At 38.5% G+C, this 25,367-nt stretch overlaps 1 protein-coding gene across 1 annotated transcript in view; it reads right to left on the reverse strand.

The window, feature by feature from the left end:
- ENPP3 (ectonucleotide pyrophosphatase/phosphodiesterase 3) overlaps positions 1–25,367 on the reverse strand; it is a 94,958-nt gene that overhangs the window by 46,038 nt on the left and 23,553 nt on the right. Inside the window, exons 6-12 of the mRNA XM_017533239.2 lie at positions 23,681–23,778; positions 9,982–10,061; positions 7,442–7,561; positions 6,800–6,909; positions 5,206–5,271; positions 4,057–4,129; positions 1,206–1,314 (exon numbers count right to left, since the gene is read on the reverse strand). Of these exons, the coding sequence (XP_017388728.1) occupies positions 1,206–1,314; positions 4,057–4,129; positions 5,206–5,271; positions 6,800–6,909; positions 7,442–7,561; positions 9,982–10,061; positions 23,681–23,778 (656 nt within the window). The remainder of the gene's footprint in view (positions 1–1,205; positions 1,315–4,056; positions 4,130–5,205; positions 5,272–6,799; positions 6,910–7,441; positions 7,562–9,981; positions 10,062–23,680; positions 23,779–25,367) is intronic.

Genomic DNA, 25,367 nt, shown 5'->3' on the forward strand with positions numbered 1-25,367 from the left:
GAGACAGAGTCTTGCTCTGCGGCACAGGCTGGAGTGGAGTGGTATGATCTCACCTCACTGCAGCCTCCACCTTCTGGGTTCAAGCGATTCTCCTGTCTTAGCCTCCTGAGTAGCTGGGACTACAGGCGTGTGCCACCATACCCAGCTAATTTTGTAATTTTAGTAGAGACAGGGTTTCACCATGTTGGCCAGGCTGGTCTCAAACTCCTGACCTCAGGTGATCCACATGCCTCAGCCTCCCAAAGTGCTGGGATTACAGGCATGAGCCATGGTGCCTGGCTTGCATATACATTTTAATTTTAATTAATTTCTTTTAACAAAATGTACATAAAAAGGCTTCTCTTTAATTTTAAAACAATAGGGCAAAGTGTTAGGGAACCATCTTAGAAATTTTAAAAATACATTACTATGTTTATCATTATCTGGATGCTCTAAAATATGAACAAAAGTTCTGCAGACACACTCTTTTTCCTCCTCATGCCTCATGGCTGGTCCCTTCACAGATACTGGGATTGACTTTAAATGCTGTTCTCAAGAAGACAATTTGACCACCCTAGCTAGGATGGATCTACTCCATATCTAGGCAAGTACTTAGCATTGAGCAGACACTTAGAAAATATCTGTAGAATGAGTGCATATATACTTCAAAACTGTTCGAATGTATTTTGCGTGAGGTGGGAGAGGATGTGCCCATTGCTTCACTTCCTCTAACATCCAGGTTTATCAAAATCAAGAGTTAACCTCAAGTAGAGAAATGTGAGGTGACAGTAACTTTAAAGATGAAAAGCTATGAATAGACACACATCTATTTACATAACTAAAAAAAATACACATGGTGTGGCAAAACTTGCCAATTACAGTAAACTGTAGCCAATCTACATGAATGAATCATGGCTGGAAAGAAGGCCCCAAAGCACTTTTTAGATTTTAATAACAACCCAACCACATCCCTGTTAAATATTATTAACTCCACTTTTACAAAACATAGTGTCTATGGGCAGGTTTTCAGGGGTATGAGAATAATTAAACTAGAACATTTAATGTGGTCCTCTTTTCCTCACCATCTATCACAGTTCTTTCCTTGCTTCTTCAACAGACTTTAGGTCTGGAAGTAGAGACTTTAAAATATTACTATTATTTGTGTATGATTCCTGAATTGATAAAATATAGTCAATGACAAATAAGAATTTGCTTAAAAAGCATACCATGGTCAGCCAAAAGGATTATATTGACACAGTTGTGCAAGTTCCGCTGCTTCAGGCCTTCCATCAACATCCCAAAAGCATGATCTACTAACTGTAAGGCTTTAATTACCTGCAAAACAATTTGGAGTTAAGATTGTTGTAACGAATTGTTTTAATTAGCCAAACTGTTATCTAATCAAGTAAAAATTAAACACCTCTCCTTCTCTGAAATGGCTGGCTTTGAAACAGAACGTCAGAGCCCAGGACTAGCACCCATGCTACCATATTCATCAGTTACCAATTCCCTAGATTTCTATAAACAGAAATCTAAACTGTGTTTCCTACAGAGGAAGATAAACTGCTGGCAATAACTATGTGAAACCATGTTGAATGTCAACAAACACTACTCGACTGTAAAGATTTTCACAGTGATGCTCCATGTTAGAGAGGCGTGTGGACAGATACTTCTAAGAGAGTCTAAGGGTCACACACATTCCGGAGGGTCATGTGACAATAGGTTACCAGAGAGTTAAAAAGAGCATCTGTCACCCAATAATTCTACTTCTTTTTTAAAGAAGTATTTGGGCATTTGTCCTAAGTCAACACCTTGGACTAAGTCAACACCGTCTCTCCCCTCTTTCCCTTGCCTCCTCCGAGTCACCTCCCTTATTACAGTGCTTCAATGCTTCTCATTGTACTTTTTCTAGCCTGTAAGGCCCTGCAGGATTTGGTGCCTGACTTCTTCTCTGGGCTTCCTCTTAGTCCTCCTCCCTGTTCCACAATGCTGGAGACACTAGTGGGAGATAATTCTCATAGCTTGTCCAGCAGCTCTGGCACAGCATAGCACAAATAAGGGTGAGCTGCTACTATTATTCTTTTTTTTTTTTTTTTTTGAGACGGAGTTTCGCTCATGTTACCCAGGCTGGAGTGCAATGGCGCGATCTCGGCTCACCGCAACCTCCGCCTCCTGGGTTCAGGCAATTCTCCTGCCTCAGCCTCCTGAGTAGCTGGGATTACAGGCACGCACCACCATGCCCAGCTAATGTTTTGTATTTTTAGTAGAGACGGGGTTTCACCATGTTGACCAGGATGGTCTCGATCTCTTGACCTCGTGATCCACCCGCCTCGGCCTCCCAAAGTGCTGGGATTACAGGCTTGAGCCACCGCGCCCGGCTTATTCTTAACATTATCTCGTTGTCTACTTGCTGAGCCATCTAGCCATTTGTTTGTCAGACCATTGTTTCATTTTATATGTTCCTACAGTGTGCACAGCTCCTTCCTCAATAAGACCATTTGTAAATTTTATTTTCTTTTTGTCACTCAGAGGAGAGTCTCCTAAGCAGCCCAAATTTGCACCCGACTCTTGACTAGATTGAGACTGCCTAGATAGATCTCTTGGGAGAACTCTGATCTTTTCCTCTGCAGCACTTTTCAAAATTATACTTCAAATGTACTTGGGTTTTAAACCAGAGCACTGGATGGAAAAAAAAAAGGTAATGGTGCCTAATCTTACATCAGCTCCAGAGGTGCAACCCTTCTCAAGTGACAAATCATATCAAACATGGCTAACAGTTAAAATAGAAAAGATGGGGTGGGCCTGGTGGCTCATGCCTGTAATACCAGCACTTTGGGAGGCTGAGGCGGGTGGATCACATGAGGTCAGGAGTTCAAGACCAGCCTGACCAATATGGTGAAACCCTGTCTCTACTAAAAACACAAAAATTAGCCGGGCGTGGTGGCTCATGCCTGTAATCCTATCTACTTGGGAGACTGAGCCAGGAGAATCGCTTGAACCTGGGACGTGGAGGTTGCAGTGAGCAGAAATTGTACAACTGTACTCTAGCCTGGGTAACAGAGCGAGACTCCATCTCAAAAAAAAAGAAAGAAAAGAAGATATGGTGAATACGTTTTAGATAGTTCACCGTTAGAGTAATGTGAAAAAGCATACGATTCTGTGATACAGTCTAGAGCAGTGCAGGAGAGGCCCAAGGCTTAAAAGTGGTGAGACTCGAACAAGACCCTATATTAGGATTCATTTTGGCCTAACAGGAAGGAAGAAAAGAAAAAAGGCTTTTCTGAGAAATGGCAAAGGCATGCTGCCAGAGTGAATATGCTTGCGTTCCAACTGAGGACAATTGTTACATGAGTTTCCATCAGGTGGGGAAATGCCTTACTCATGGCAGGCTTCACAGCTTTCCATTGTGTCCAAGAAAACGGAGGCTTTAGTGAAGTTTAGAAGACAGAATGGCTTTTTTGTTGTTGTTGTTAAAAGCAATACTCAAGGACTATATAATCATAACAGGGTGGTCTAGATAATGAATAAATTTATATTAAAAAGTCCAATTCAACAATACTGGGAGCCTAGAAGGGAAATAACTCGGCCTGAGGCAGTAATATGTTAAGTCCAATTATCAGGAACTTATGAATGAACTGTGGGAGAGTAGACAGCAGATATACCGCAATGGACTTGCAGGTGACTTAGCCTGAAATGCACCACGTTAGTATGAACTGGCTTGTGTAGTATCTAGCCTTGATGTTTTCGTTATATGCAACAACAGTGCCGCATCTACACATTCAATGAGGGGTTTTCAAATGATTTAAGATATAGTTAATAAGGCAGTTGTCCTTTCTAGACTTTCAACCATTTTATGGTTAAGAAGGCAGTTAACCATGGCATTCCTTTCATTCTTTTAGCCGTTTTGATCTTCCTGTGTATGTATCAAATACGTGTGTCCTTAGTAGAAATTAAAGAATACTATTTTGTTTTGTAGGTTAGGGTTAGATGAATTTACGTTTAAAAACAACAACAACACACACACACACACACACACACATACACACACACATACACACACACACACACACAACTTACTCTGGCACTGACTGGACCACCTGCATGTCCAGAAGAATCAGGTTCTTCAAAATACATGGTATAAAAACTGGGTCTAGGGGTAAAATTGAAACAAATATATTGTCAATTTGTAATAAATGTACAGGCTGGATTGGGGGATTTTGTAGATATCGGGCCTGCTGGCTGTGGCCTTTTCTTTCTCCCTAACCTCCTCCTCTTTGTTCAGACCCTGTGGTTCTACTTGGCTCCAGCAAGGATAGGTCTCTTAATAGAAAGTAAACAAGACCATCCCAGGTAGAGGCACTGGTACACCCCTGCTGTGAAACTCTGTTTTGTTGTTGCAGTTAAGACCACTTTTGGTGTGCCCCAGTCCTTTCTGTTTCTTGGTTTCTGACTTTTTGCTGATTCTTGGTTCTGTCACACCACGTTCTTTCTTCTGGTGTCCGGTTTCTGATGTACTGTTTACCTGGAGCGCCTAGATAGCCTTCTTTCACTCCAGTCTTGCCGTGGGCTTGATGGAGCACCCCTGGGTATTGGAGTCAGACCTTATAACCAAGTGTCAGACCTGCTCCAAGTTCTGCTCCACTCCATATCTGGCTCTGGTTCTGTGATATTTGCCTCTGCTCTCTGGTACTGGCTCTATCTCTGTTGTTCAATAGTGTCAACTACATTTTCGAAAACAAAAGTTACTAGCTCTCAGAAATAATTTCCTTTCCTTTTTTTTTTTTTTTTTTTTGAGACAGAGTCTCACTGTGTCACCCAAGCTAGAGGGCAGTGACATAATCATAGCTCACTGCAGCCTCAAACTCCTGGGCTCAAGTGATTCTCCCGCTTCAGCCTCCCAAGTAGCTAGGACTGCAACTGCGTACCACCATGCCCAGCTAATTTCTTTACATTTTTTTTAGAGACAGAGTCTCACTGTGTTGTCCAGTCTGGTCTGAGATTCCTGGGTCCAAGTGATCCTCCTGCCTCAACCTCCCAAAGTGCTGGGATTAAAGGAGTGAAAGCCCCTGACCAGCCAGGAATATTTCATGAAAAGTGCCCATTAAAAGGCAATGCCACGTTGTCTCAAAAATAGCCAAAAAATTGTCATTTAAAGTAAAGAAATAACTTCATTTTTTAACCATGTAAATGCCACTATGCCAGCAGTTTTCTGACACTAGACTTTACCTTTCAGCTTTGGGCAGGTCCAGCCATTTTAACAATGTAGAAATCCTCTTTTCATATGGGACACTTCTGAAAAAATAGGGTAGAAATAATTCTTTAAGATGAATCAAATCAAGAATAACTCCATTACATTCCTATTCAGAAAGGTTAATATCTTCAGCTATCCACTTTGTGTTCCTATATAATCACAATATTGAAAGGGATTAAGCAGTATTTCAAGGGATTGCTGTTTATAGATACGCTTGCAGCACTATAAATGAAACGTAGATTGTTTTATTTCCCCCTCACCTTCCTCTCCTTTAGTTTCTCCCAACTAAAATAAAAGACAAATGATTATGATCCATTCATTCCTTTTTAAAAATGTATGCATATACATATGTTGAACATCTATTGCTGGACACTATTTGTTCATTCAAAACAGAACTTATTGGTGAGAAAACCAAAGGTGACATTCTAGTGGAGGAAGACAAGTAACAAAAATAGACCTAATATAAAAATAAATTATATAGTGTATTAAAAGGTGATAAATGCTATGGACACACACACAAAAAAATCTAGAGCAGAGTAACAGGGATGAAGGTGGTTTGGAATTTTAAATCTTAGTGTAACTGGGGCAAGACAATATGGAGAAGGTAATTTTTCAACAGTGGCTAGAAGGCAGTGAAAGAGTAGGCATTTGGATCCATGAAGCAAATCATCTCAGGGAGGGTGAACAGCCAGTGCAACGCCCTGCGGCAGAAGCAAGCCTACTATATTGAAGCCCACCAAGGAGTTCAGAGTGAGCACCCCAGGGAGTAGCAGAAGATGAGGTCTGAGAGGTAAGGGAACAGCCGAGGTCATGCCACATAGGGCTTTGTGGGCTTTTACTCTGAGTGACACAAGGAGCCATTGAAGTTTTTGGTGCAAAAGAATGCCGTAATTGGACTTGCATTCAATTTAATAAATTTATTTATTTGAGACAGATCTCGCTCTGTCGCCAGGTTGGACTGCAGGAGCCCCTGATCGCAGCTCACTGCAACCTCTGTCTCCTGAGTTTAAGCGATTCTCCTGCCTCAGCCTCTGGAGTAGCCAGGATTACAGAAAATGTGCCACCATGCCCGGTTAATTTTTGTATTTCTAGTAGAGATGGGGTTTCGCCATGTTGGCCAGGCTGGTCTCGAACTCCTGACCTCAAGTGATCAGCCAACCTCAGCCTCCCAAACTGTTGGGATTATAGGCATGAGCCACCCCACTTGGCCAGACTTGCATTTTAAAGGAATCCCTGTGGTGGGTGGGATGAGACTAGATTATAAAGTATAAGAAGCGGAGAAACGAGTAAAGAGGCAACTGAAATAGTACAGGCGAGAGACGGTAGCTCGAACCAGAGTGGTGATGCTAGAGTTTATAAAAAGTTCTCAGGCTATGTAGATTTTTAATTAGAGCCAAGAGCATTTACTGAAAGACTGCATGAGTGACATAGAGAAGAGGAATCAACGGTGACTCCCAAGATTTTTAGTTCAAACAACTGGATTAATAGAATTGCCGCCAAGATTAAGACGAAAAAAAAATTCTGATCATTTCTGCCAAGCTAGGAGAATATCTGGAAGTGCTTCATTACCCATTATAAGGCAGGTATATGGAAGGAAAGGAGCCATTTATAGCCACTTCTGATCCGGGCCAAAAGTAGGTAGCAGCTTTTAAACCTTGATAGATTGCTGTCAGCCACATCTGTAAGAAAAGAAAATTTAGAATAAGTGAAACTCAATAATTACCTTGGGCAGGAATGATGTACTTTCCTAGAAACTAAGCAATAGTTGCAACATGTATTAAAATTGAAATTTAACCATTGTAGCAATTAAAAGATATAATTATCTAAGAATCTGCCTCAAAAATCAAAAACATAGCAAGGTACTAAGAAGCAAAATCATTTTTTTTAAACTGGTAAAATTGGATGGTTCCTCTCTCCCTTTAAATGAATTACAAAACAGAATGAGGAAAAACACTAACAACAATCTTTCTGAGTAATTTCCAGATAGATACATTTATAATCCAACACACAAGTTTAAACAAAAGCTATTTGAATTAACAATCATAAATGTTTTAAAAATTCAAGTTATAAATATTGGTGAAACACCTTCCCACCCTTAGCCCTTAGAAACTAGATGGGTGACATAGAACTCAAAGTGGGGTGAGAAGTGTGACCTCCTGTCACATTGAGAAATGGCGGTTACTTCAGTTGCCACGTGTGTAATGTACATACTGGTTGCCCATGCCACCAGGCTGGATTATTTTGCTCCTTTGAGGAAAGTGAAAAATTCTTGTTGAGATTTACGTCATACATATTATTGTCAATGATGCCATGTGATTCCGGATACAAGCCCTAAAATGATAATTTCAAAAAAGATGTAAGATAAAATATTAGTAAAATATAAATTTAAATTGAAATAGCACACAATCTATTACTCATATCTAGGAAAGATACTATATCTTTCAATGTAAAACACATGGACCTGAACTTAAATATCAGGAGATATAGTCATCCCTTGGCTTCCATTAGTTTCATGACCTCCCTCAGGTACCAAAATCAGAGGATGTTCAAGTCCCTGATAGAAAATGGCTTGGGGTTTGCATATAACTTATGCATACCCCCCTGTATATTTTAATCATCTTTAAATTACTTATAATAGCTAATACAATACACATGTTATGTCAATAATTGTATTGTTTAGCGAATAGTGACAAGAAAAGTCTGTACATGTTCAGTAAAAATGCATTTTTTTCCAAATATTTTTCCTCCCTTCCTCCCTCCCTTCCCTCCTTCCCTCCTTCCCTCCTTCCTTCCTTCCTCTTTCCTTCTTTTAGGTTTGGGGTACATGTGAAGGTTTGTCACTTAGGAACAAACCCTATGCAAGGGGTAAACACGTGTTATGAGGGTTTATTGTATATATATATTTTTTTTTTTTTCTTCTAGTTCTACCATGGTTTATAGCAGCAAATAAATGACATTAGGCTGATGGCTTGTGCTGATGGTGTTAATATAACTTTTGTGTGCTAAATAACTGTTTAACTGTTTGTTAAAGATTCAGATATTAGAATAATGGTTAGCCACTGGTTATATTATCAAGAATAGCAAGAAATTTACTAGATAGAAGCTTTCTATATATCAAATATCTTGGTTAAATTGAATTAAAGGGCGTTACCAGCATTTTAAAGGCAGCCTGCCCAGTCTCCATCCATCTTCCCTGCCATCCATCCATCTATCAAATCCCACATATTTATTTAATCATTCCACACATTTCTATTGAATGCCTGTGGCTTTTAGGGTCATTATTTTAGAACATCACTATGTATATGAATATCTAGGCATATATGTGTATAAAATATATAAACAGTAAATTAGTAGCACTTTTGCATAATCCATTATTTTATGTATACACATACATATATGTAGTATGTATTATGTATTCATATTTATGCATATATAGTCGATTATTATTATTCATAGTAGTTATACTCTGTAAAGTTGTCATGAACACTAAATTAATGATTGCTAAGCCATTACTCCTAGGAAAATAGAGTTAGGTTCCTGAGATCCTCTGGTTACAACATTTTTTGTCTTCTGATCAACACATAACCTTCTTTTATGAGTGTTTCTGTTTAAAGTCACCTTATTTATATATATTGTTGGTTCACTATATCATGCCTCAGCAAAGTTTACCTAACACACATAATTCCTCTGCAAGGCAATTCACAGCTTTCTTGCTCTTAGGGTTACCAGAAAGCACTTTAGTACTATGCAAGGGGACAATTTTAACCAGTGAAATAACCCAAGAAAAAGCATGAGCATATAGAAAGTATAGCATTTGATAGACAGTAAGATTGTGAAAATGATACTTGTTTATAATATTACAGCTAAAACAAGAAAGCAGAATGTCTCCTGGTGAGACCTTAGCTAGGAACATGTGACATGTGCATTGGGCAACTCAACTTTTTATGCTTCTTTGTGATGGCTGCAAATGACCACAAATGCACTATACTTCTTGATGTGGAGGCTAGAAATAAATTTTAGTGCATAGACAAACCCACAAACATTGAATCTGCAAATAATGAGAATACATACATACATGTGTACGGGGGTAAAATGTAAATGTCATAGTTACTGTTCCATAGTAATAAAAGACTAAAACCCAAAGTAATAAAGACACAAACATCCTCTGAGGCAGAAGGTGCCTTAAAATGTGTTCTAAATCTATCCATCTTAAATAACTTAATTTTTATTTAAACTCATTTTAATCATTCTACCTACATCTTTTTATACACTGAGGTAATTCACTTGCTTTTATTGATTTATTTAAAGAGGTGTAGACAGTGTGAATTCATTTATGAAAAAGAAGTTCTATCAAGTTAATTATAATGAAAAGACTAGGAAAGAATGAAATTTTCCGCATCAAAGTCGTTGTCCCTCTGTATAGCTTACTGTTCTCAGCAGACCTTCAGATAAACAAAGGGCAATCGAAAGACCAGAGGAAAATGGTCTTTCTCACATCAAAGGGTCTGTTTTGGGTTCGACACAGGTGAGTTAACCTAAGGCTGGACATTTACTCATAGCTCATGCCTCACAGCTCTGGAGTGGCCTCACATTGAGCCATGACTTCCCAGCCTGAATTGAGCCATGAACTATCCCCACATGTGCTTGAGAAGGGTAAGGCACTGAAATCAGCCGGTTCCTGCCCAAGCATGTCTGTCTTATGTGATCAGTTCTGGTCTTTGGCCTGTCTTACCACTGGGTCAAGCACTTACCGTGACAATGGTATAATGATTCGGGAAGGTTTTGGTAGGATACGCAGCTCTCATGTATTTTGAATGAATTCCACATGTTTCTACAACAGAATATGATGAGAAATTAGGAAGTTGTTTCTTCTCCAGTTTTCAGATAACTAGCAATCTGAACGTGAAAGTCTCCCAGAAAAATAGAAAACAAACTAAAAAGTGGATTGAAGATGGAAAAAGGTTGAAATTCTGGCCTCTAAGCTTCCTCCATTCCAAGGAATGTCAGTCTTTTAGGAGAGGAGTGAGCAAATCAAGGTGTATAGATTTTTTCTGGAATTGCCAGTGATACACATATTAGGCTTTGCAAGGCCATATGGTCTTTGTTGCAATAATTCTACTCTGCCATTGAGGCCCCAAAGCATGTGTAGACAATACATAAACAAATGAACATGGCCGTGTTTTAATAGAACTTTCTCTATGGACATTGACATTTGAATTTCAGGTAATTTTTACATGTCACAAAATATTCTTACTTTCTTCCAAGCATTTAAAAATGTAAAACAGACCAGGCCCAGTGGCTCCCACCTATAACTCCAGCCCTTTGGGAGGCTGAGACAGGCAGATCACTTGAGCTCAAGAGTTTGAGACCAACCTGAGCAACACAGTGAAAGCTCCTCTCTACATAAAAATAAAAAGTTAGCTGGGCATGGTGGCCTGCACCTGCATAGTGCTAGCTACTCTGGAGGCTGAAGTGGGAGGACTGTTTGAGCCAAGGAGATGGAGTCTGTCATTGCACCACTGCACTTCAGCCTGGGTGACAGAGTGAAATCCTGTTTCAAATAAATAAATAGAAATTTTCTAAAAGAAGTAAAACAATTCTCAGTATATATGGCAGGCCATACACAAATGAGCAGAGTGAACCAGATTTGGCCTACAGGCTACAGTTTGTTGATCCCTGAGCTAAAGTACTCTGTATCATACACTGCCAGCTTTGTTTGCTTTATACAGCATTGGCATCTAGCTGATAGTTCTTACATACAAAGTATCTAATATAACAAAAGTCAACACTACTGTCTAGATTGAAAAAGGATTTGACTTGTATAGCTGCATAAGACCATGTCATGTCATACTGTTTACCAATTAAGCTAATGTTACTGCTCCTTACTTGTAGTATAGTTTCCATTTGACCAGGGAAGTTTCCTTTGATCTGTTTTTCACAAAGTATGGCAGTAATTTCGCTTCATTGTTCTGTTGTTTTCAGTCTGTGCAATAACCCTGTTTAAAGAGGTCAGAACCACTGGGACACATTGCTATTTCCTCTGCAGCAGTGATGTACGAGAATTTTTCCACACAAAAATTGTGTTGCCTCTACTTCTAAAATAAGCTTCACTGTTATAGATTCTCTTTAGGTCCAAACAAAACATGAAATTGATTGTTGCCCAAAAAGTCACAAGCGTTGCTGCTGAACACAATGAGTGTTTTTGGGATTAGTCTCCTTCCCAGCCTCTGATCCAGGAATTTCCTCCTTCAGAAACTTCTAGGGCCCCATATCAAGTCCACTACATAAGATTCTCTGATGGGGGTTGGAAGGTAGGAGACAAAGGAAAGGGAGTTCAAAAACATCTACTCTTTCTTTCTTTCTTTTTCTTTTTTTTTGGAGTCTTGCTCTGTCACCAGAATGGAGTGCAGTGGCGCGATCTCGGTTCACTGCAACTCTTGCCCCCTGGGTTCAAGTGATACTCCTGCTTCAGCCTCCAGAGTAGCTGGGACTACAGGTGCCTGCCACCAAGCCCAGCTAATTTTTGTATTTTTTTTAGTGGAGATGGGATTTTGTTATCTTGGCCAGACTGGTCTCAAACTCTTGGCATCAAGTGATCCACCTGCTTCAGCCTCCCAAAGTGCTAGGATTACAGACATGAGCCCCTGCACCCGGCCAAAAATTTACATTTTTAACAAGCACCCCAGGTCATCCTACTGTATTTAAGTTTGAGAACTGCTTGAGGGCTTTATAAAACAACTTAAGATTAACCTTTATCTTTCTTCTTTAGTCAATACCACCAATAAGTAAATCTTGATCTCAATCAGGGAAAGACATTTAATATTGTTAAGAAGTTATATGACAAGAAAATAAAATGAGATCTAGTCCACTTATGCAATTAAAATAATTTGAGAAAATAGTCATACAAGGAACAGATACATAAAGTCAGTTTCTGCTTTAATATCCTTGAAACATGGGTGACAAACTCAAATTCCTAAATGGGTAAAACTAGGTTATAAAATAAAATGCAAACGAAGCTACCAGTATCGTTAAAACATGGCACTGCCCTAGTTAAGTGATGTCATAAACAGGATACATCTGCTGACTCTATAGACGTAAGCTACCATTTTGTATCACCTGCCCTTGAACCACAGCTACTGAAGAAAGCCCACGAAAAGCACAGTCTGCTACCATTGTTTCTTCTAAATATGAATAATTTAAGTTAGGCTTGAACAGACTACTTCTGGAAAGACACAATAAACCAATGAGTGATTGCTTTTGCAAAGGAAAAGTAGGAAGATCGGGAAAGAGGTTTCGTTCATTTATTTTACTATATAGCCTTGAATATTGCTTTAAAATGTTTATGTGTATGTTTTACTTCTAAAAAAAATTTTTAAGTACTAAACAAAAATAATCTGGAAATATAAATGAGGTAAGTCTATGCAACTAGGTTTATGGTAACCAGAAACTCTAAGAAGCAGCAAAGGTCTAAATGGGTGAGTAGGCAAAGCAACCAAAGAATGTACAGATCAAAACTACAATGTAGGCCAAGCATGGTGACTCACTTCTGTAATCCCAGCACATTGGGAGGCCAAGGCCAGCAGATCACCTGAGGTCAGGAGTTCAAGACCAGCCTGGCCAACATGGTGAAACCTCGTCTCTCCTAAAATACAAAAAATTAGCCGGGTGTAGTGGCACATGCCTGTAATCCCAGCTACTCCGGAGGCTGAGGCAGGAGAATCGCTTGAACCCGAGAGGCAGAGGTTGCGATGCGCGGAGATCATGCTGCTGGCCTCCAGCCTGAGCAACAGAGTGAGACTCTGTCTCAAAAACAGAACAAAACAAAAAACCAAAAAACAGGCTGAAAATAAGTACTTTCATTTTATATATAATTTAGTAGAATAAACAGATTAGCCATAATGTTGGCCTGTATCATTTCTAGCAGTCAAAAAAATAGAGAGTAATAAATTCTGCAGGGGCTTCAGTCTTCCCAGAGTTGTTGATATGCCTTCAAGCCCTTGGCACATAAAGAAGAATGGTCAAAAGAGAGCAGAGAGGAGTGATGCTAGCAAGATGACAGAATAGGAAATCTTGGAAGACTCTTCCCACAGCAGACACAATCATTCAGTAGCCACACATAAACCAATTCAATTTGTGAGAAACCCAGAAACTACTTGAGAGGCTCCTGCTTACCAGGCAAGTATAAAACCAGTTACATTGAAACCAGTAGGAAAGGCAGAACCATTTCTTTGACATAATACCCATCCCAGAATGGTGCTATATGATCAGAAGAGAACTCTCAACTTTTAGCTTCTCCCCAAGGAGGGAAAAAGTTGGACCACACATCTAACACTCCAGTTTTTGCAACTGGCATCTGAGAAACTGGCTAGAAGATCTGAGACCCAACATGCATTAGTCCCCTGGGCGCTACAGAGAACAAAGAGGAGATTTGAACTGGCACGCAGGCACTCACCACAGCTTCTCTTCTTGGCTTAGCACAGATAAATCAGGCAATATCCCCAACTCCCAGCTTCTCCCAGGGGAGGAAAAGAGTTACACTAAGTGTCCAATGCCCCAACTTTTCCAGGGACTGCCCAAAGGACTGGCTTTTTCTGTTTTGCTTGTATTGAAGCACTAATGGAATCCAGTATACCCTAGTCACCTGAGGGGCCAGTAAGAAAAAACACAGTGGTTTGATGTAGCATGTTAGTCACCATAGCCCCTCTCTCTGGTGCAGCACAGAGGGGAAAAAAAGCAAAAAAAAAAAAAAACAAAAAAACAAAAAAAAACAAAACAAAATCCAGATCTCAACTTATCTCTGGGGAGAGAAAGGAGTGGACAAGATGTCTAATGATTCGAATTCTCTGGTGACTGCCCAAGAGGTTGGCTTCTGTTTCACTTATCTTGGAGCACCCATGGGACCAGTGTACTCTAGACACTTGAGGCCCCTAAGAACAAAGAAACAAGGTTGGACTAGCATGAAGGTTTAAGGGGCCTCCAGAATCCCTGATCAGGCCAACTGGTGAGGGTTTCTCCTATACAAGGCTAGTCCATGAAAACCTAGAAAGGCGGCTGTTTTGTCCAATGCGCAAATGCCAACACAAAGAGCAAAGGAAAATGAAGAAATGGGGAAATATGTTCAAAACAAAGGAACAAGATAAATCAGAAATTGACCTGAATGAGGCAGGGATACAATTTTCCTAACAGACATTTCAAAATAATTGTCATAAACACATTCATTGAGGTGATGAGAACAATGCATGAATAAACTGAAAATTTCAACAAAGAGAGGCAAACTCAGACTGGCCTCTTAAAATTATTCAGGCAAAGGAACAAAAAGAAAAAAGAACAAAAAGGAGTGATGAAACATTAAGAGAACTTTGAGACACCAACAAGTGAACGAATATATCCATGATGAGATTTTCAGGAGAAGAAAAAGAGAAAGAACCAGAAAGTTTATTCAAAGAAATAATGGCTAAAAACTCCCAAATCTAGCAGGGGAAAAATGGGCAGCCAGATCCAGGAAGCTTGAAAAATTCTAAACACGATGAACCTAAAGAAATCCACACCCAGACTTATTATAATCAAATGTCAAAAGTCAAAGACAATGAATATTGACAGCAAAATAAAAGCAACTCACGATATACAAGAGAAGCCCCATAAAACTAAAAATAAAAGCAACTCACGATATACAAGAGAAGCCCTATAAAACTATCAGCAGGGTGTTTTTTCTTTTTTCATGTAGAAACCTTACACAACATTTAACCCAACTCAACACATTTTTTTCAAGTATGCATGGAACATTCTCCAGGATAGAGCACATATTAGATCACAGAACAAGTCTTAATGCGTTTAAGAAAATTGGAATCATACCAAGTATTTTCTCCAACTACAATAGAATAAAACTAGAAATTTGTATTAGAAGAAAAACTTAAAAATTTACAAATAATGTAGAAATTATGTCACACACTTGAACAACCAATGTGTCAAAGAAGAAATCAGAGGAGAAATTAGAAAATATCTTGAAACGACGAACGAACGTGAAAATGGGATGCAGCAAAGGCAGCACTAAAATGCAAGTTATAACAATAAATGCCTACATTAAGAAAGAAAAACAATTTTAAATAAACAACTTAACTTTGCACCTCAAGGAACAGAAAAAGGAACAAGCTAAATCCAAGGTTAGCAGAAAGAAGAAAACAAGATTAAAGAAGAAATGAAATAGAGAATAGAAAAACAATAGAATAAATCAATGAAACCAACAGCCGGTTTTTCAAAAAGATAAACAAAATTGACATACTTTTAACTAGACCAAGAAAAAGAGAGAGAAAACTCAAATAAAATCAGAAAGAGGAGATTACAATTGATACTGCAGATACAAAAAGTTTGTAAGAGAATGCTGTGAATGATTACATGCCAATAAACTGGATAACCTAGTAGAAATGGATAAACTCATAGAAACATACAGTGTACCAAGACTGAATCTTAAATAAATAGAAAGTCTGGATAAACCTATAAACAGTAAGGAGATTGAATCAATAACTAAAATCCTCCCAAGAAAAAGACCAGGACCAGATGGCTTCACTGACAATTTCTCTACCACATATTTGAAGAACTAATGCCAATTCTTCTCAAACTCTTCCAAAAAACTGAAGATAAGGGAATGCTTTCAAATTCATAAGTCTAGCATTACTCTGATATAAAAGCTATACAGACCTCAGAAGAAAAGATAATTTCAGGTTAATATTTCTGATGAAAATAGATGCAAAAATCTTCAACAAAATACTAGCAAACCAAATTCAAAAACACAGTGAAAAAATTATACACCATGATCATGTGGGATTTATCCCTGCGGTGCAAGGATGTTCAACATATGAAAATCAATTAATGTGATACATCACATTAACAGAATGAAGGATAAAAATTACATGAGCATTTCAATAGAAGAAGAAGAAGCATTTGGTAAAATTCAACACCCTTTCATGATAAAAGCTCTCAATAAACTAGGAATACAGTCACGCATGGATTGCTTAAAGACAGGGATACGTTCTTAGAAATGTGTATTTAGACAATTCCATCATTGTGCAAACATAATAGAGTGTACTTAAACAAACCTAGATGGTAAAGCCTACTATGCACCTAGGCTTATGTGGTAAAGTCTATTAATCCTAGTCTACAAATCTGTATAGCATGTTATTCTGCCCCATACTGTAGGTAATTGTAACACAGTGGTATTTATATATTTAATCCTATCTAAATATAGAAAAGGTACAGTAAAAACATGATATAATACAGACCACTTATCATGAATGAGGATTGCAAGACTGGAAGTTGCTCTGAGTAAGTCAGTAAGTGAGTGGTGAGTGAATGTGAAAATCTGGAACATTACCGTAAACTACCATAGACTTTATAAACACTGTATACTTAAGATACACTAAGTTTATAGAAACGTATTTTTTCAATAATCAATTAACCTTTGCTTACTGTAACTTTTCTACTTTATAAACTTAATTTTTTTAACTTTTTGACTCTTTTGTAATAACACTGAGTTTAAAACAAACATGTTGCACTGTTGTACAAAAATATTTTTTTCTTTATATCTTTATAAGCTTTTGTTTTTTAATTTTTTGTTTTTACTTTTTAAATGTTTTTGTCAAAAACTAAGACACAAACGCACACATTAGCCCACACCCACATGGGGTCAAGGTCATTAATATCACTGTCTTCTACCTCCACCTCTTGCCCCACTGAAAGGTTTTAGGGGCAATAATATTCATGGAGCTGTCATCTTCTATGATAACAGTACCTTCTTCTGAAGTACCTCCTGAAAGACTCATCTGAGGCTGTTTTTATAGTTAACATTTTTAATAAGTAGGAGTACACTCTAAAATAATGCACATAGTCTAAGTGTAATATAAGCTTGGCACAGTGGCTCATGCCTGTAATCCCAGCACTTTGGAAGGCCAAGGCAGGAAGATCACCTGAACCCAGGAGTTTGAGACCAGTCTGGGCAACATAGCAAGATCCCATCACTTAAAAAAAAATATGGTACAGTAAATACATAAACCAGATATGGTCATTTATTACCATTATCAAGTATGACACAATGCACATAAGTGTGTATACTATAATTTTTTATGACTGGCAGTGCAGTAGGTTTGTCTTGACCAGCATCACCAGAAACATGTGAATAATGCTTTGCACTATGACAGTATAATGGCTATGACATCACTAGGTGATAGCATTTTTTTTTTTTTAAATAAGATCTCACTTTGTCACCCAGGCTGGAGTGCAGTGGTGTGATCATAGCTCACTGCAACCTTGAACTCCTAGGCTCAAGGGATCCTTCTGCCTCAGCCTCCTGAGTAGCTGGGACTACTGGCACACCCCATTGTGCTCAGCTAATTTTTTTTTTTTTTCTTTTTTTGTAGAGACAGGGTTTCACTTTGTTGCCCAGGCTGATCTTAAACTCCTGGGCTCAAGCAATCCTCCTTCCTTGGCCTTCTGAAGTGCTGGGATTGCAGATAAGAGTAACCATACCCAGCTGGTGATAGGAATTTCTCAACTCCATTATAATTTATGGGACCACCATTATATATGCAGTCTGTTGTTGATTGAAACATTGTTATGTGGCACTTGGTTGTAGAGAAAAATTCCCTCAACATAATAAAGATTATATGAAAAGTCCACAACTAACAATCTATTCAATGGTGAAAAACTGAAAGTTTTTCCACCTAAGATCAGGAACAAAGCAGGAATGTCCACTCATCTAGCCTGAGCAATTAGGCAAGAAAAAAAAAAAGGCATCCAAATAGGAAAGAAAGAAGTAAACTTGTCCCTATTTGCAGGAGGTGTGATATTATCTACTGAAAGCTCTAAATATATTGAAAGCTCTAAATAAATTTATTTAAAACTAATAAATGCAGTAAAGTTGCAGGATACACAATCAACATACAAAAATCAGTTGCATTTCTATGTACTAATAATTAACTATTCAATCTCATTTATAAACACTGAAAATAATGAAATTCTTATAAATAAATTTAACCAAGAAAATGAAAGATTTGTGTATGAAAACTATAAAATATGGGTAAAATAAATTAAGGTGGACATAAACAAATGGAAAGACACCTCGTGTTCATGACTTGAAGACTTAATATTGTTAAGATGCTCCTATTACTCAAAACAGTTTACAGGTTCAATGCAATCTTTATCAAAACCATAATGACATTTTTTACAGAAATAGAAAAAAAAATTAAATTTTTAAGATCCCAAATAACCACAACATTCTTGAAAAAGAACAAATCTGAAGACATCAAAGCTTCTGATTTCAAAATATATTAAAAGTCTTCAGTAATTAACATGTTATTGGCCTAAAAACAGATATATAGAACAATGAAAAAGAATAGGGAGCCCAGGCTGGGCACGGTGGCTCACAACTGTAAACTCAGCACTTTGGGAGGCCAAGGCAGGCTTAAACTCAGGAGTTCAAGACCAGCCTGGACAACATAGCAAAACCTCATCTGTACAAAAAATACAAAAATTAACCAGTCATTGTGGTGTGCAGTACCTGTAATCTCAACTACTCAGGAGGCAGAGGGGATCATTTAAGTTTCGGAGGCAGAGGTGACAGTGAGCTGAGATCATCCTGTTGCATACTCCAACTGGGTGACAGAATGAGACCCTATCTCAGAAAAAAAAACAGAGCCCAGAAATAAATCCATGCATATATAGCCAACCAGTCTTCAAAAAGAGTGCCAAGAATACGCAACGGGGAAAGAATAGCTAACTCAACAAATGATGTTAGAAACTGGATATCCATATGCAGAAAAATGAACTTGAACCCTGATCTGACACCATACACAAAAATAAACTCAAAGTACATTAAAGATTTGAAATAAGACCTGAAACTATAAATCTTCTAGAAGGAAACACAGGGGAACATCTGAATGACGCTGGTCTTGGCAATGATTTCATGAATATGATGACAAAGGCATAGGCAATGAAAGCAAAAATAGACATACAGGACTACATCAAACTAAAAAGCTTCTGTGCAACAAAGGAAACAATCAATAGAATGAAAAGGCAACCTATGAAATGGGAGAAAATACTCTCAAACTGTGTATCTAATAAGGAGTTAATTTCCAAAATATATAAGGAACTTCTACAACTTGATAGCAGAAAATCTGATAGTCTCATTAAAAAATGGGCTAATGACCTGAATAGATATTTCTTCAAAGAAGAAAGATATTGTGCATCTCTAAAGATATACAAACATCCAATAGGTATATGAAAGATGCTCAATGTCACTACTTATCAGAAAAAGGTGTAACGAACCAAAGTGAGGCCAGGCACAGGGGCTCACACCTGCAATCCCAGCACTTTGGGAGGCTGAGATGGGAGGATCATTTGAACCCAAGAGTTTGAGGCCAACCTGGGAAACATAGCAAGACTTCATCTCTAAAATAATAACTATTAAAAATAAAACTTTAAAAATGAGATATCACATTACCTCTGTTAGGATATCTATTATCAAAAAAAAAAAAAAAAGGTGTTGAAGACGTGCAGAAACTGGAACTCTTGTACACTGTTAGTGAAAAGCAAATGGTATAGCTGCTATGGAAAACGGTATGGAGGTTTCTCAAAAACTTAAAAATAGAATTATATGATCTAGCAATTCCACTTTTGAGTATTTATCCAAAAGAGTTGAAATCAGGATCCCAATGAGATGTTAACACTCCCTATTCACCCAGCACTATTCATAAGAGTCAAGCTGTGGAAACAATCTGTTTATCTTTCAAAAGATAAATAGATTTTTTTAAAGGTGATATATACATACAATGAATATTATTTGACCTTAATAAAAGAGGAAAATCTTGCAACATGTGATAACATGGATGAACCTTGAAGGTATACTAAGTGAAACAAGCTAGCCATAGAACACTAATACTGTATGATTCCACTTATATGGGATTATCTAAAATACTCAAAATCATAGAAGCAAAGAACAGGATGATGGTTTCCAGGGGCTGGGTAAAGGGGAAATGCAGAATTGTTAATCAATGGGTATGAAATTTCAGTTTTAGAAAATGAGTAAATTCTAGAGATCCAGTGTACAGCATTGTGCCTATAGATAATAATACTTCATTGTACACTGAAAAAATCTGTTAAGAGGGTAGATCTCATGTTATGCATTCTTAACAAAAAAAAATTTTAAAAGCAGACAGCACATGACATCTTCTGTGGCCCATATAAGAGCTCTGCTGTCCATGAATGCCAACCTTGCAAACTCTAATCTCCAAAACTCTGCATATGTCACCTGTGGGGTTTTTGCTGTCTACTTGCTACTTCTAGTCTTATTTGATACGCAGTTTCCCATCCAACTTTTCAAGAAGCCTTTCTTCTAAATAGGCCAAATCACCTCTATCCCAACTTGACAGTTTCCTGATCTTGCCCTGGCCTTGTTTACCTGCTGCCGCCTGCACTAAGAAAGACAATATTCTTGGGCCGGGCGCGGTGGCTCACGCCTGTAATCCCAGCACTTTGGGAGGCCGAGGCAGGCGGATCACGAGGTCAAGAGATCGAGACCATCCTGGCCATGGTGAAACCCCGTCTCTACTAAAAATACAAAAATTAGCCGGGCGTGATGGCACGTGCCTATGGTCCCAGCTACTTGGGAGGCTGAGGCGGAAGAATCGCTTGAACCCAGGAGGCGGAGGTTGCAGTGAGCTGAGATTGTGCCACTACACTCCAGCTTGGGCGACAGAGCAAGACTCTATCTCAAAAAAAAAAAAAAAAAAAGAAAGAAAGACAATGTTCTTGCCTCACTAGAGTGTGATTCGGAGAGCCACTTCTTCGTCTACTTAATAGCCTCTAATATGACTCATGACTCTGTGATATTGCTTAGGCTCAGTTTACACGATGGTGGTGGCCCAATCCAGGCAGCTTGATGAAACCCTAGAGAAGGGACCCTGGGCTTCCTTAACAGCAATGCCTCCTGTCACATACCTCACCTCAAGGCTAACATAATCCTAATCCTATTTAACCACATCTGTTCTTTTTAAATCTTCCCTTGAAACAGCCTGAGGAGGTCCTGAAAATATGTGCCCCTCCCTACCACATCTAATCTTAATTGGGCCTCCTAGAACCTACAGCCTCATTTTGCCTAGGTAGCCCTAATTGATCATAGCTTCACACATCTGGGGATTGAGATGTCTACATGACTAAAGACTATTTTACATGTTTTAAATTATTTTAAACATCGAAAGCAGAAAGCTCTTATATATTTCATCAATGTCATTCTCAATGGAATGAGCAAACCAAGGAATGTCGCTTTAGAGGGGGTTCAGTTCACCCTGGCTAGTCAATTTCCCTTTTGACACCAGGTTTGATATCCAGTTTATCAAGACAAATGTAGATAAGGAGATAGAAACTGAGAAGTGTTAGTTAACTTTTTAAGGACAAAATGACTCAGCAGAAAAGTGACAAGTCCTGGGTTTGGAAAACAATCTCTTTGCTAAAGATCTGCCCCAGGGAAGGAGGGAGAAGCTGAAGAAACAATGCAGCTTGTGTTCCAGGGGGTAGTGGTCTATCTTTCTACTACTGTCACATTTTAGGACTGCAATTCACAGTAGAAATCGTCAGATCTAGTCATTTCACTTCACAAATGAGGAAACTGAGGCCCAGAAAAGTCACTCAACTTACCCAAAATCAAACAGCTATTTTTTAAGAACTTGAAGGAAAAGAAAAACAATAAACCAGTAAAACTGACATGAAATTTGAGAGCTTCGGGGATATAAAACAGGGCCTGGAAAAGGGAAGAAAGAAACTGCAGGGCCATGAAGACTGCGGGCCCTCAACTTAGCTCTCTGGTTCTAATTTTGCCACTTCTTAGCACTGTGTCCTTGGACACTCAACTTCTCTTTAAAAAAAAAAAAAAAAAAATATATATATATATATATATATATATATATATATAAATATATATATAATAAAATATACATATAATTATATATAATTTATATATATACATATATATATATATATATATATAATTAAATAGAGACAAGGTCTTACAATGTTGCCCAGGCTGGTCTCAAACTCCTGAGCTCAAGGGATCTTCCAGCCTCGGCCTCCCAGAGTGCTAGGATTACAGGCATGAGCTACCACATCCAGCCTCAACTTCTCTTTATTACTACCTTTATTAAACTGTGTGAAGTCCAAGTATACTAACACAGAAGTACATTATAATAAAGCTAATAATAAAATAATTATAACAATAACTTAAAACCACCCTGTTGGAGCTCTAAGTCCAGGCCTGGCCATTTTAGCCTTGGTGACCCACACGTTCACTCTGAATGGTCTCCAGGAACCAAAAAGTCTGAAGCAACCACAAGTAACCAGGTGGCCACAGAAGGAAGTAAAACAAGTTGTTCCTGACTCAACTAATTGCTCTACAACCCGCATCCATTATTCCTGTTCAGCCTTACAAAACTTTCCCCCCGGACATCGGGTTTCTCAAGACCCCCACCCCTGTAACTATGTAATCTACCGCACCCTCCCCTCTGACTGCAACTGATACTCCCCACCCTTGTGATCATGCCTGATTGTAATAAATGACCCCTACCTTGTCACCATGCATCCTGTGATGTCCTCCCCCTCCCCAAGATAGATTACCACCTTTAGTGGACCATTTGCTCCAACCTATATAACCAATTCCCTCTCCTACCCTCTTTGCCTAACTTCTTTCTCCGATTTGGCCCACTTGCACCCAGGCACGAAATAAATGGCCTTGTTGCCCACATAAAGCCTGCCTGATAGTCTCTTTGCGCGAGCAGTACGCGTGACACATCCAGTGTATACCACATGTCAAATAGCTATTTTTAAAATGCTACGTGCACATTCTCACAGTAATCCTATCAGGTGGGAAGTCACCGTTTCACAGATGAAGAGACTGGGGCACTAAAAGGTGAAGGAAAGTTACCTGAGACCTCAGAGCTAGCAAGTGGTAGGGCCAGGTTGTAGGCAGTTCCATTCTGGAACCGGAATAGATCCTGGATTTGACATCTGCTGAAGTGGTGGGAGGTGCTGGGTCTGCCTACTCCACCAGGCTCCTTCTGGATCCGGTCCTTGTTATATCCACCTTGCTAAGACCCAGAACCCAGGTCTGACAAACATCACTTTCAAGGCAGTACACACGAACAGATTTCCACAGGACAGAAGTTACATTCAAATACAAAACAAATCAAAATAAACAAACAGAAGGATGAACATGCTACCAAAATAAAGGTAGGAGATGCCAGAAAGTGTGAAAATACACTTCCATCAGAAAGACGATACCATGTGGTAAAGTCAGAGAGGATCTAGGCTAAGATAAACCACTAAGGTTAAAAGTCAGAAAAAAAGTTGCATCATCCAGATGTTGACTCTATGTCTTTACCATTTGTATGCCACTAGTTATAGAAGACTTACTCAGTTTATTGATATTTGGCATTAAAGAATCCCATGTGTCTAAATATTCAGCTCTAAATCCATCCATAGAAAACAAGATAACTGGTGGCAGGTCAAACCTGAAAATGAAAAAAAAATGTGTCCATTGTTTTGATTGTTTAAAAATATATACTTTTCTTTGCTACTTACAATTCTCTAAGTTAGAAAATTCTTAGAAAGTACAGTAAGAAAATAGTTCCGGGTTAAGTAATGATTACTAAATTCTACCATCTTTTGGAGATCATTCTGATATGAAATTTAGAAATTCTATAGTTTTGAGATGTTTTATTATTCTAAAACTCCACATTTTTTGACTTTTTCTTCTACGACTTCAGGATATTTATATATACCTCAAAAGCATTGAAATCTTTTTTTAGACCTGTCTTTCAGGCAAAATAATTGTGGTAACTTTTGGGCCATAGACAGACACTGTAATTTTGTTTATTTTCATTTTTAATTTTTTTTTTCAGACACAGTTTCACTCTGTCACCTAGGCTGGAGTATAGTGGCACAATCTCAGCTCACTGCAACCTCTGCCTCCTTGATTCAACCAATTCTTGTTCTTCAGCCTCTTGAGTAGCTGGGATTATGGGCACACACCACCACACCCGGCTAAATTTTAGTAGAAACCAGGTTTCACCATGTTGCCCAGGCTGGTCTCCAACTCCTGACCTCAAGTGATCTGCCCACCTCGGCCTCCAAAAAGCTGAGATTATAGGCGTGAGCCATGGCACCTGGTCTACAATTTCATTTCTCTGATACACACACACACATTTCACAGATGTATAGTTTGATACATTTTCACTAACTGAGCTCCACTGGGTAGTCACCACCCAGATGAAGAAACAGAATATTATCAGGCTGCTTCTGCTTCCTCTGATCACTAAACTCTGCAAACCACACCCCACCAAGAATGATCAGTATCTTGATTTCCAACAGCATAGATTAGCTTTGTCTATTTTTGTACTTACATTTATATGCAAATGAAATCATATAGTATGCATTTTGTCGAGTCTCAATTCTTGTACTTGACGTTATGTTTGAGATTCCTCGGCTGGGCATGGTGGCTCACGCCTGTAATTCAAGCACTTTGGAGGCCAAGGCAGGCAGATCACCTGAGGTCGGGAGTTCAAAACCAGCCTGACCAACACGGTGAAACCCCGTCTTTAAAAAAAAAAAAAACAGAAGAGATTCCTCCATATTGTTGCAAGTAATTATGGATCATTCATTTCCATGGCTAATATTCTAATGAATGAATAATACAAAACTTATTCTACTGTCCATGGGCACTTCGAGTACTCTCCAATTTGGAAAGTTATTCGGTTTCCAGACCTAAGAGAGCCTGTGGTTTAACTCCATTGACATGAAATTCTAAAACAGGAATGTATTATGATAGAAATCAGAACAGTGATTGTCTTTGGGATGTTAAGGATAAGAAGGAACATGAGACATATTTCTGGGATTGTGGAAATATTCTATATTGGTGAGTTACATAACTTCATGGATTTCCAAATTGCATTATATTATACACTTAAGACCATTTCACACAGCCGAATTCTACCAGACATACAAAGAGGAGCTGGTACCATTCCTTCTGAAACTATTCCAAACAATACAAAAAGAGGGAATTCTTCCCAAATCATTTTATGAGACCAACATCATCCTCATT

Source organism: Cebus imitator, unplaced genomic scaffold (assembly GCF_001604975.1).
Source record: "Cebus imitator isolate Cc_AM_T3 unplaced genomic scaffold, Cebus_imitator-1.0 Scaffold81, whole genome shotgun sequence".
Taxonomy (NCBI): Eukaryota; Metazoa; Chordata; class Mammalia; order Primates; family Cebidae; genus Cebus; species Cebus imitator.